The 12184-nt window shown below is 47.9% G+C and overlaps 3 protein-coding genes and 1 non-coding gene across 4 annotated transcripts; 3 read left to right on the plus strand and 1 right to left on the minus strand.

Annotated features, from left to right (window-relative positions):
- Positions 1 to 38: 38 nt before the first annotated feature.
- Positions 39 to 2054, plus strand: BKA55DRAFT_690665 (G-protein alpha subunit-domain-containing protein; the record flags this gene model as incomplete). Its single annotated transcript, XM_046199539.1, has 3 exons — positions 39 to 472; positions 522 to 1433; positions 1490 to 2054. The coding sequence occupies 3 exons, from the start codon at positions 39 to 41 to the stop codon at positions 2052 to 2054; spliced, it is 1911 nt and encodes a 636-aa protein (XP_046048342.1).
- A 434-nt stretch (positions 2055 to 2488) lies between these two features.
- Positions 2489 to 8125, plus strand: BKA55DRAFT_594486 (uncharacterized protein; the record flags this gene model as incomplete). The annotated part of the gene is made up of 13 exons (XM_046195669.1): positions 2489 to 2663; positions 2710 to 3088; positions 3142 to 3238; positions 3290 to 3623; positions 3698 to 3759; positions 3815 to 3989; positions 4036 to 4422; positions 5162 to 5308; positions 5360 to 5961; positions 6020 to 6332; positions 6380 to 7158; positions 7235 to 7258; positions 7427 to 8125. 13 exons carry the CDS (start codon positions 2489 to 2491, stop codon positions 8123 to 8125), a joined length of 4173 nt encoding a protein of 1390 aa, XP_046048343.1.
- A 2200-nt stretch (positions 8126 to 10325) lies between these two features.
- BKA55DRAFT_690669 (concanavalin A-like lectin/glucanase domain-containing protein) lies at positions 10326 to 11254 on the plus strand (the record flags this gene model as incomplete). The annotated part of the gene is made up of 3 exons (XM_046199540.1): positions 10326 to 10413; positions 10467 to 10732; positions 10784 to 11254. 3 exons carry the CDS (start codon positions 10326 to 10328, stop codon positions 11252 to 11254), a joined length of 825 nt encoding a protein of 274 aa, XP_046048344.1.
- Positions 11255 to 11813: 559 nt separating this feature from the next.
- Positions 11814 to 11887, minus strand: BKA55DRAFT_t191. Its single transcript has one exon. It is a non-coding gene; the product is annotated as a tRNA-Val (tRNA).
- Positions 11888 to 12184: the final 297 nt, after the last annotated feature.

The raw sequence follows: 12184 nt of genomic DNA on the forward strand, positions 1-12184 counted from the left end.
GTGACAACTTTGCTCGAACCATCACCCCGAAGGCCAAAATGGCGGATCCCTTGTCGGTAATTGGAACAGCGGGAGCGATTGCAAATATTATCGATGTCCTCACCAAAACGATCACAACGGTGTCTGATATGCGACAAGCCTGGAAAGTCGCCGACCTCACCGTGTTCGCATTCGAAAACCAGCTCAATCTCCTCAAATTTGCACTATGTGAAATTCAGAAGTGGACTGAGTCCAGATCTAACGAACAATCGCATCAATTGGTGATGCAGGTGGACAGTTGCGTAACGTGCTCTCGGCTCCTCATTGGCAAGATCGATGGCGAAGTGTCGCAGTTTCAGAAAACAACAGCTGGAAATCTAGAGTTTGGTTCCAAGCTTTCACTTCTGTTCAAGACGAAAGATATGGAGCAAATTCAGCGGATGGTTGATCAACAAACACATACGTTAACACTTCTGTTAAGTGCTTGCAACTCGTGGGTTTGCCAACCATGGAGCAGTTTGACTTACTCACATCGCTGCCAGAAATGCCTTGGAAGAGGAAACGAAAATCCTGCAGCAACCGAAACTCGTACGAGCTCTCCAGGACATGGACCGAGACACTGCCTCTCTCATTGTTCATCGAGACTCAGACTCCATAATCACTGCTACATCCATAAGTTCTTCGAGATGGTCGGTTCAGTTCGCGTTTGATCGGGAGCTTTTCATCACCAAAGTTTACGACAAATGGATTCGGAAGCTCGCAACGACGCGAAGGACCAATAGTCACTTCCCAGAAGATACAACCCAGCAAGATCATCAACAGATCTCAAACAACGAGATGGCCTTGAAGGATCCACCTACCGGTAACGAACAAAATATCCTCACACCCGAAGAAACTGCTACATCCGAACAACCGTCTCGATCAATACCGTACTTAGGAGAACAGATCACGTCTTTGAGACGTACCGCCATGAGTATGGAGATGCAGCCTCTAAGACGCAACCGAAGCACGAGCGACTTAAAGCTTCAAGCTAAGGAGTCCCAACGTATTGACCAGACCTTAAAAGATGACTTCAAATTGGCCCAGAGAGAGGTCAAAGTAGTCATCCTTGGTTCAAAGTCGAGGAAGCGAGTCTTTGAAGAGATGAGGTTGTCAGACGGCCACCCGCAATGTTACACAGCTGAGCAACTACGTATATTCCGTCCCATAATCCTTGGAACAGTTTTAGAAAGTGTTCAGTATTTAGCAAAGAAGCTATTGGTCGACGAAGCCATCAGAGAAGATCCCATACGGGCGAGCTTGGAGGACATGTTGATCGGCGACAAAGAAGACTTGGATCTCGACTGTGGCTTTGAACCGTGGGTTGTTGAAATAATCCGCACGATAATGGGACATCCGGCAACCAAGGTGTTAATGGCGGACGACACCCTCGTGTTTCCCGAAAATGGCGACTAGTATGTCCTTTGATAACTTTGACCTGACACCGCTGTACTGACACTTTTCTGCCCAGCTTTTTCAAACAAATCGAAAAGATTCTGCGAGATGACTATTTTCCCACTAACTCAGATGCTATAAATTGTACAACACCACTACCTGGTTGCGTGGAGGCTGCGTTCAACATGGGCCAGCTCACTATGCGACTTACAGACCCTGGCAACGCAACAGCTAATCGGACAAAACTGTTTCCTCAGCTCGAGACGACAACAGCCGTCATATTTGTTTTCGATCTAAGCAGCTCCTGTGGCGAAGCCTTGCTTCAGTATGAATCAACCGTCAATTCACACTGGCTGAGAAATTCAAGTATCATTGTCATTTTCAACAATTTCAAGGGACTCGCGAAGAGGCTCGCAGAAGCACCACTAAGGGATGAATTTCCAGATTACGTGGGAGGAGATGATGCTACAAATGCGTCGAATTACCTCTTCTCTAGGATCAAGCACTTGAACCGGGCTGATCTCCGACAGTATGTCCATTTCATAGATGGTATGTATGATGAGAGGAATTTGTGGATGATATGGAGAAACATTCAGGATGTTATTATCAGTCGTGCACTGAAATCTTTCTTGCCTCGATAAGAGAGCGGTATGCCGAAGCAGCTCCGCAAGGGATAATCTTTTACGAACCACAATCATTTAGCAGCTTTCCGATTGGTTATCCAGCGCAGCAGGATGCCAGAATTTAGTCTGGGGAAGATTCGCCGCACGTCAACCCAAAATGGAAATGTTTCGCCGAACTTTTACTCCAATGAGACTGCCAGAGCTAGTTTGAAGGTTATTTCTCCAAGAAAGCAACCAATGCCGTGAGCGGGGCCAACTCCAAACTATTTCCCCGGGGCTAGACCATGTTCTTCCCCATGGGGTTGATGCTGGGATGAGGTCAACTTCATGGATTTCTTTATCCTTGGCCAAGTATTAAAGGCTCATGATCCCTTCACCTTGGAGATCATTTCAAATCATCAGCTTCACAGCTTTCTTTTATTAATTGGTCCTTCTACGAGTTCCCATCCGCCATGTCTAAAGAGTCTCTTAGCAATTCCCCCAGCCATGTCGAAGAGACTGATCCAACGCCCCAAGCTGAGACTATCGTTGAATATGATAGCAATGGCTTGAGTGGTATCGTTAGATCTCCTTATGTTCTGGGAGCAGCTACTCTGGCTTCACTTGGAGGATTCTCCTTTGGTTACGGTAAGTCTCCAGTTGCCATCCTCACTTCAAAGCTAACAGTTATCAGACCAAGGTGTGATCAGTATCATCCTTACCATGAAACAATTCCACGATCAATTCCCTGAAACAGCCCCAGGGCATCCCCGATATGGCTTCAATGTTGGATTCATGACCGGCATGCTCGAACTTGGTGCCTTTGTTGGATGTCTTTTCCTCCCGTATCTCGCCGACCGAATCTCTCGAAAGTGGGCTATGACTGTAGCCACTGTTTTCTTTACCATTGGTGCCATCATCCAGACTGCTGCTCATAACTACGGTACTCTCGTCGCTGGAAGAGCTATCGGTGGAATTGGCGTGGGTACTCTGGCCATGGGTGCGCCACTGTATATTTCTGAGATTTCCCCGCCGAACCTGCGAGGCTCACTCTTGGTTCTCGAAGCCCTTTCGTAAGTCAGAGTTCGCATTTCTGTGGCTGAGGGGTATCTAACCATCGGTGCAGTATTGTCATTGGAGCTATCATTTCCTACTGGATTACCTACGGCACAAAGGATATGGATAGTGAATGGTCTTTCCGACTGCCGTTTCTTCTTCAGATGGTATGTCCGGCTTCGATTTTCCAGCCTCCTGAAACTAACCTTACCTGACAGCCTCCTGCTTTACTGGTCGGCCTCGGCATTCACTTCTTCCCCTACTCTCCCCGATGGCTCGTCATGCGCCAACGAGACGACGACTCTCTTCACGCCCTCGCCCAACTCCGACGTGTCCCTGCAACAGACGACCGGGTGCAAGCCGAGTGGAAGGGCATTCTCACCGAAGTCCGATTCCAGCAGGAGATTCTTTCCCAGGAACATCCCAATGATGGCGGTATCATTCTGGAGTTGAAGCAGTGGGGTGACCTATTCCGACCAAGATGCCTTAAGCGTACTGCTGTTGCGCTTGGAATCCCTTTCTTCCAACAGTTCTCTGGAATCAATGCGTTCGGTAAGAACAGTCCTCAGCCTTCTTGGATTAGATTCTGACGATATCAGTTTACTATGCTCCCACTTTCTTCAAAGCTCTCGGGCAGGATGATAACATGGCTCTGATCCTTTCCGGAATGGTCAACATCTGTCAGCTGGTGAGTTGATGTCTCTAACAGCTTGTTCAAAATCATACTAATTCGAGAATGACAGGCCGCTGGCATCCCGACCTTTCTCTACCTCGACAAGATGGGTCGCCGCAAGCTTGCCATCTTCGGTGGTGCTGCCATGGCTGTTCCCCACCTCATCATGTCCGGTGTCGTCGGAAAGTTTGACGGCAAGTGGGAAGCCAATCCCGGCATGGGCTGGTTTGGCGTTGCTCTCATCTGTACGTATACCTCCTCGACCGTTAGACTCCTCACTAACAGACTCAGACATCTACGTTCTCTGCTACGCATGTTCATATGGACCCCTGGCTTGGACCCTCCCCGCTGAAGTATTCCCCAGCTCCCGCCGAGCCAAGGGTGTAGGAGCTGCTACTGCCATGGTCTGGCTTGCCAACTTCATCATTGGTGTCGTTGTCCCTGAGATGATCATTAAGATTGGTTGGGGAACTTATCTCTTCTTTGGAATCTTCTGCTCTCTTGCTTCTGTCTTTTCTTTCTTCCTTGTACCTGAAACTGCGAACAAGTCTCTTGAGCAAATCTCTCAGCTGTTTGGGGATCACGCTGTTGCGGATGAAGAGGCTGTTTATGAGCGTATTAGACGACAGGTTTGGGACGGTCATGCCTATGGTGCTGAGCATGTTGAGGTTAAGCAGAGTCTCTGAAGGAGCTATCTTTGTAACTAGTTGAATCTAGACAATCACTGACGAGGCTATCAGTTTGAATTGCTTGTATATATTACTTCTCTTTGTCTCGGTAACCTGATGCTCGTATGATCGCTATAGATCAACCTCTTCGACTAAGTCACGAAATGACCTTATATGACTTTTTCTTGCTTGGGGCTTTGGTGAATACTGGTTTAACTGAGGGCTTAGTACTTGTAGAAATTCATTCCTCGGTTCGCATCCACGTACGTTCTTAGAGTGAGCTATCAAAATGGTCCAAATTCCTATTCAAACTGTGATCCTTGGTTGCTGAGAGCTCTCAGTGGATCAATCCACTAACTCAACTCCGTTAGGTCATCGGAGATGCTAGAATGCGGGGAAGGAGTGACGCTAAGGGTCATCCTTACGCCAATTTCATATCCTTGCTCTCACCTCGGCCTGCTCGCCGAGATTTCATTTTTATGCCAACTCCACGCCTTCTCCTTTGAAACCCGGCGAAACTCTTCCTAATCCGTCTCATCATTCTTGGATCCTATATCCAGACTTCGAAATATCATGAGTTCGGGGCCTCGGACTCGGACGAAACCATGCGATCAATGTCGAGGTTCGTTGAGATGATCTTGCAAGGATGCCCTGATCAAAGCTGACCACCACTCGCAGAAAAGCATCTGAAATGTATGCCGAAGTTGCTACGTAAAGTGTTTCCATTACCTTCAGACTAACGATTGCAGGTGATAAAGAAACTCCCTGTGCCAATTGCAAAAAGGCCTCCATAAGTTGCGCTCGTGCCAAAAAGTTCCGCATCAAAAAGCTCATTACGACTGAAAACACATTCAAGTTTGATCCGAACCAAACATGGATAGAAACTTCAAATCAAAGTATATTTGACTCAATCCTTTATCTGCTATTCTTCTAACTCAGTTTTACAGAGAAATCAAACGCAATTTCGTTTGTGGATGAAACAAACTCCGCTTCTCGCCACTCCCGTACAGCCGCTGAATCTCCATCATCTGAGGAAGGGCCCCAGTCAGAGGGTTTAGATTTTGCTGCTTCTGTTCTACAGTCGTTATCGAAAGACAACCAGCAGATTTCAGATGAGCAAGAAGCGCTTCCAGAGGAAGCACTTTTAGAAGAGCCCCAAGATGTTTTTGAAACATCCCGAAGCCATGAAGATGGAGGCTTTAGTGCGCCTCAAGATCTTTCTCAGTTATCACTTTCATCACCAAGTGGAAGGCCAAGCCTTGCTCCCAATCACCATGTTTCTTCATCGGTTCCCGTCCCCTCAACGCAGTGGCAGCACTCCTCACCGAATGAGGATGCAAGAATGTATCTGAATCCTGGCAATACTGAGGAAGGCTCACCCTTTGGTACATACAACGACAATCAGCTCTACCAAGCGGAGACGCTGCCTTCAATCATGGACCTGGAACTCCATAACCCTACCTCTTTGTTGAGTGCAAGTTCAACTCAGCCGCTGAACCTGGAAGAAGCCTGTCTGGTACGGTGTTTCGTTGAGAAACTAGCAAGGGCTGTATGACCATTCCAAGATATATTGCAGGAGAGAAGCTTCAAGCTAACAATTGGGCTAGTTCGATACCACAGACAGAGATCACCATTACATCTCAGTCGTTCCTCTCCGCGCCGTGCACAGCCCACTGCTTCTCAACGCTATATGCACCGCCTCTGCGCGATTCCTCACTCGGGTCTCCTCAATCCAAGATCCAGACAGCATCATCGAATATGCCGGCGTAAAGCTACCGGACCTGAATATGGAATCAGCTATACACTACCATAACAAGTGCATCTCCCATCTGATGGGAGTATCAGCAGATCCGATCAACTCGTGCAGCGATGATGCTTTGGCGGCCATTACAATATTGAGGTATCATGAGCAGGTTGACAGTAAGATATCCCTTGGCTTGGTTTGCTCAGTTCTGACACTGCTATAGCACATTTTACCGGTACTGATAACGAAACCTTCTCAATTGCCGTCCGTGCTGTATTCCAATCATCTCAGAATGACGCAGATGGACTCCTCCACCTGATTCTGCAACCTCCCCGCGGATCAGATGTCTATGCAACGTCTCTTTCTTCTCTCAGGTTTTCGGCCTGTCTTATTGCACTCCGTCAAGAGATTTGGTCCGTTCTTATGCATCGTCGGCCATTCCGACTGCCAATCCTTCCTGTCGAAAACTACGGCATGTTTGATGATACCTTGGCCGCTGATGACTATGACTGGACAAATCGGGTTCTCATCTGGTGTGCGCACGTTCTCAAATTCTGCTACCCAGACGATCAGGATGAACAGTCGACCGATAGTCGAACTCGATCTCAACAATGGGAGGCTATCAAGGACTTCCAGAGAAACTGGGATGAGAAACGACCACCTCATTTTGCACCACTTTATTACCGAGAACGCAACCCATCAGAAGGTCGATATTTCCCAGAATATTGGATTACCAGCCCATGCCAAATGCTAGCCCTCCAACACATCGAATTGGCACGTATAGTTCTTGCAGTGCAGGACACCAAGATCCAACTCGGCATTGGCGGACGAGCTGCGCATAAAGCACTGGAAGACTTGATGCGAGAAGCAACCAGACGAGTTTGTGGCTTGGCTATGTCACAGAAGTGGTGCCAAGAGGGAATGGTCACAGCTGCTGTTGGACTATCCATGTGTGGCGAGTATTTCCAAGACCCGGGGGAACAGGCTGCGATTATGGAGCTGGTAACGCTGCTTGAGTGTGACCATGCTTGGCCAACCAGTACTTTGTTGAACAAGCTTTGGGATACTTGATTTCAAGCACAAGGAGGAGCGTCAATTGAGTGTTCATATCGTTACTCTCTTTCGAACTTTCTCGATGGATGCCTGATTAGGATGCACGATTGCGTGATAGGAATGAGTCATAGGGGAATAGGCAGTCAGACTCTAGGCTTTCAACTTTCAGCCAACATACTTGACCCATCAAGGCCCAGACACATTCAACAAATCGAAGTCAAGGAACATCTTCAAGATGTCTATCAAAGCTGTCACTTTGCCAAAGTCTTTGTCCGACCCAAATCAATGGGACAAACTCGTGGACCAGTACAAAGAGTTCCGACTGCTCTCTCTGCAACTATCCCCAGAGTCATTCAGCTCAAACTATGCACGCGAGGCGGAGTTTACGAAAGATATATGGGAAGCCCGTTTGAGCAACCCACTCGCGACCAGTATTATCATCGTGTCCGACCCAAACCCCGGTTCAGTTGACGACCTCACGTTGGCTCTGAACGAACCATGGCTCGCATCGCTTGTTCTGTATGGCCCGCTCGAAGCCAAGCATGCTGCGAAAACATGGGAGGATATGCAAAACTTCGACCCCGGAACTACTTATTTTGGCCCGATTGCGGATGAGATTGAATCTGCTTACGTCCTCAATGCGATTTACGTTCCTCCGTCTCAGAGGCGCAAAGGCTTGGCGAATAAGCTGATCGAGTACGCCAAGGAACTTGCAGCCAGACAAAATGAAGGCAAAAAGGTCATGCTGGTTCTTCTTGTCAACTTCAACTCTGTCGCGGCTGTGAGATGCTACGAGAAGTCGGGATTTGAGGTCGTTCACGACTATTGGTTCAATGATCCTAATACTTCTGGAACGACTCGGGGACATGCAGCTGTCATGAGATTGATTGTCGGCGGGAATGATTCTTCAAGCTAGAAGAATTCTTTTTCGCGGAGTAAAATGTTCCATTTCCTGGAATGAAGCTCCAGTTTGGCTATACGAAGTCAAGGAATGCCGAGATAAATTGAATGAACAATTCGGCGCTATTAAGAATCGCCAAGTCGTTAATAATCTCCTAGCCACATTGGCTTATTCATAGATTGAATATTCTCTCGTTAAGCGATCGTATTCAAATATGCCTCGTGTTGGATTGGCACGCAAGCGGTCAGATTAACCTTCGGTACCTCCGGAACCAGCCTATTGTTGTGCCAATCAGCCACCGATCGTGGCGCTCACCTCTGCAACGTTGTACCGCGTTTGTAAAAGCGCGGCCTTAGTTGGTATTCTTAGATGCCAACTACTGCTAAAATACGGCTGTGCCTTGCGTTAAAATGCATCTATTTTACGATGTTGAGATAGCTTCATTGACCTCACAGAGGATTGCGGAATTGGCCGTTGAGCTAAGAAAAATAATGCTCACTTTTGGTCGTCTATTGAACGGGAACAAGCGGGGTTGAATAGACGGCGGCAGCACGGGTATCCGGATGCCAGGATGACCCCGAGCTATTGATCACTAGACCATGAGGCTGAGAAACACCGCTTCAACCCACGAAGTCATCGTGCATTTCCCCTCACTACAGCCTTGTCCCCTCGGTGGAACTTGTGATATCCAACATCCCATCGCAGCAACACTCGCTCGGATGATTGATGCGCGAGTGAACAATAGGGTTACATGCATACGTCGTGATATCTTCATCAGGAAGGTCTATGCTGATTAAAGCATGGGAACTGCTTGAATCAGCATGTGGAAGCGGGGAAACAGAAAGTCGATATACGGTCAGACACCATGTTCTGTCGATGATGCCGGGTCCGAGTGGTGATGCATGCATCAAGGGCCTTGTTCTCCATCAAGATGCATGGCTCAAGCGGGGTACAGCACCTCATGACGGATCAGCTGAGCTTGGCCGCCCACAGTGGAAGCTTACTGAAAAGTCTCTTTTGGCGGAGACAATATTCTCATGATGTCAATTGAGTGAATAAATCGATCGATCAATGATTGTCTATACGATGACATCAAACCAGTTCGTTTGCTGCGAGCTCAAATAAAGATCCGCGAGATCTTCAAGTCTCCGAAACAATAGACCTGCAGATTGTCGTTCATCCTGTGGGGAGCTGATAACGATCAGTGGGGAGCTTTGACTCGGTCTAGATTGTGCCGGGGTCGACATGCAGAGAAGAATGGAGAAGAAGAAAGTCAAGTCGGTTAGAGCGGCGGAAAAAAGAAGAACGGGTCATGGCCATCCATATCGCAACTCTGTTTTACGGATACAGCGGTTTTGCAGCCTCCCATTTTCTTAGCCGCTGTGTTGATAGCGTAGTCTCGTATTTGAGGAGGCTGGCCGTTTAGCCCGGATCCGAAGCCGGGCTTTCGATACCATTACGAAAATACCACGAAAAGAGACAATTAAAATAATGCTACAGTGAGTCAATTGAATTCTGATGATTGACCTGACGTCAGCACAAGGAATTACTCCTCCGCTGACAGTTTCCGCATGCTTTAGTTCAAGTCCCTGGACGCATATCGCACACAGCCCGCTCACCCACGACGTCGAGCTAAGCAGCCCACCACGATCTAGACCCTTGAAGAAATGGCCGGTCGGGAGTTCGTATCAGTGGTTGGTAAGACTCAAGCCACCCAACTACTGCACCATCCAACGGATCTGGAAAGGCCTCTTGTCTCAATTCAGAGTTCCGTCCCGCCGTTTTTTTCACTACAGCAACTCAACCGATGACTCTCACGAACTCTTGGCAGGGTTTTGTCCGTGCTATTGGTGATCTGATGCAAGGGGTGTGGAGATCCATGCCGTCGTTGGAGCATGCGTGGCTTGCGAGCAGGCCAACCCTGGTTGCTTAGTCGACGCTAGCCCTGTCGATACGAGACCTGATCACCCATCGTCTGATCGATATAAACCGAGGCTTTGACAGGGGAGGTTGGGAGCCCTCTCTCAGCGCAGAAAAGCAAACTATTAAACCAGCCTTCACCAATTGCGAAACCGACTCGAAATCTACTTACTATTTCAACGTGCGTGAGAACATTAAAAAAAAAAATCTCATCCTCATCCTCAAAACTTTTGTATAACTGTACATTGCTGAAAAGCCATATCCTGTTGTACTCCGTTACACGACACTAGCAAGAATGTTCTCCAAAGCCATCGCAGCCCTCGCCCTTGCGGCACCTCTTGTCTCAGCCCAAACATTCACAAAGTGTAACCCCATGACAGCCAGTAAGTCTTACCTTTATCCCATTAACTTGATACACTTGACTCACACTGCATAGCATGTCCTGCCAACCCTGCTTTTGGAAGAGACACTGTTCACTGTGACTTTACAAAGGGTGCATGTGACGCTTTTGCAGAGGATGCTGGTACTGCGCTTGAGCATAACGGCAATGGTGCTGTCTTTACAATTTCGGGACCTAATCAGGCTCCTACAATTGCGACGGGCAAGTACATCTTCTTTGGTCGTGTCGACGTCGAGGTGCAGGCCTCTACGGGTGTAGGCATCTGCACGAGTGCTGTTCTTCAGTCTGATAATCTTGATGAGGTATGTTCTTTTCCTTCTCTTCTTATGCCGATTACCAGCTAACAATCTCAGATTGATTGGGAGTGGCTCGGAGGTGACAATGCCCAAGTTCAATCCAACTACTTCAGCAAGGGTGACGTCTCAACATATGACCGCGGCGCTTTCCATCCCGTCGCAAACCCAACAGGCCAATTCCATCTCTACTCCATTGAATGGACACCCTCTGTTATCAACTGGATGATCGACGACGTCGTCGTCCGCACCCTCAACTATGCCGATGCCAAGGGCGGATCTGCGTTCCCCCAGACCCCTATGCAGGTTAAGCTTGGAACATGGACCGCTGGTTCTCCCGATGCTGCTCCTGGTACCATCGCCTGGGCCGGTGGTATTGCCGACTACTCCCAGGGTCCTTTCAACGCTTACTACAAGAGCATTTCCATTGTTGATTATGCTGGTGGCGACGCTCCTACAACAAAGAGTGTGAGGGAGTATATCTACGGCGATCACTCTGGTAGCTTCAGCAGCATCCAGCAGATCAACTAAGATGTTGGTTTAATGATTTAAAATGAAAGAGATGGGACTTTAATGAGGGTTAATGAAAGAAGGGGAATACCATGGTTTATGAGCATTTCAGCATTTGATAGACGATAAATATAATTATGATCACTTTAACAACTGCCTGACCTTATCTACTGTTTCTTGTGACAATCCTCTGATCATCCATGACCCGGATTCTGGAAAGCACCGTGACCCATCTGTTATGTTAGACCAATTGAGACATGTCTTGACGTTCGGAATTCGAGTTCTCAAACCGGGAAGCCAATGAAAGCCTCACTAGGAAAATGCAACGTTCAGTGGGATCGATAAGCATTACTGGAATGACTATCCAGAGCGTTTAAAAGTTTAAAGTCATGATCCTCAACTCCATGTTCGAAGCTGAGGTTCAAGCTCTACCCTGAACAACATCAATCATCTACATCTCAGAACGCAAAGTTTTCACGAGAGATTGGAGTCTCTTTGCAACTTCCGCTACTTTTCAGAGAAGCGTTATGAGAGGGAGACCAAAAAGTAATGTTTCTCAGTGGAGGACAGAGCAAAAGAGTGGTTCCGCCCGGGATCGAACCGGGGACCTTCTCGGTGTTAACGAGATGCCATAACCAACTAGACCACGGAACCGGTCTGTGATTGGATGATTGATGCCATCGGAGCTATGTCTCAAGTCGCTGGGTGTCTCGACTCGGTGTGTTGCAGCTGTTTCTTTGAGCGTATCTTCAGCTGTTGGGTTACTTTCGTGAATTTTGTCTTGGCGTCTTTCTTGGTCCATGTCAGGCAGAATCGGACCCCTGAGAGAGACGTGAGAGTGGTAGGGCCATCTTGAAATTCAAAACATTGCTTGCCATCATCTCAACACAGACAGGCAGAAAGCCCCATAAGTTGCCTTGAAAGTTTCGTTCGTAGCAAAGTCCAATATTC

Source organism: Fusarium redolens (assembly GCF_020744475.1).
Source record: "Fusarium redolens strain MPI-CAGE-AT-0023 chromosome Unknown BKA55scaffold_9, whole genome shotgun sequence".
Lineage (NCBI taxonomy): Eukaryota > Fungi > Ascomycota > Sordariomycetes > Hypocreales > Nectriaceae > Fusarium > Fusarium redolens.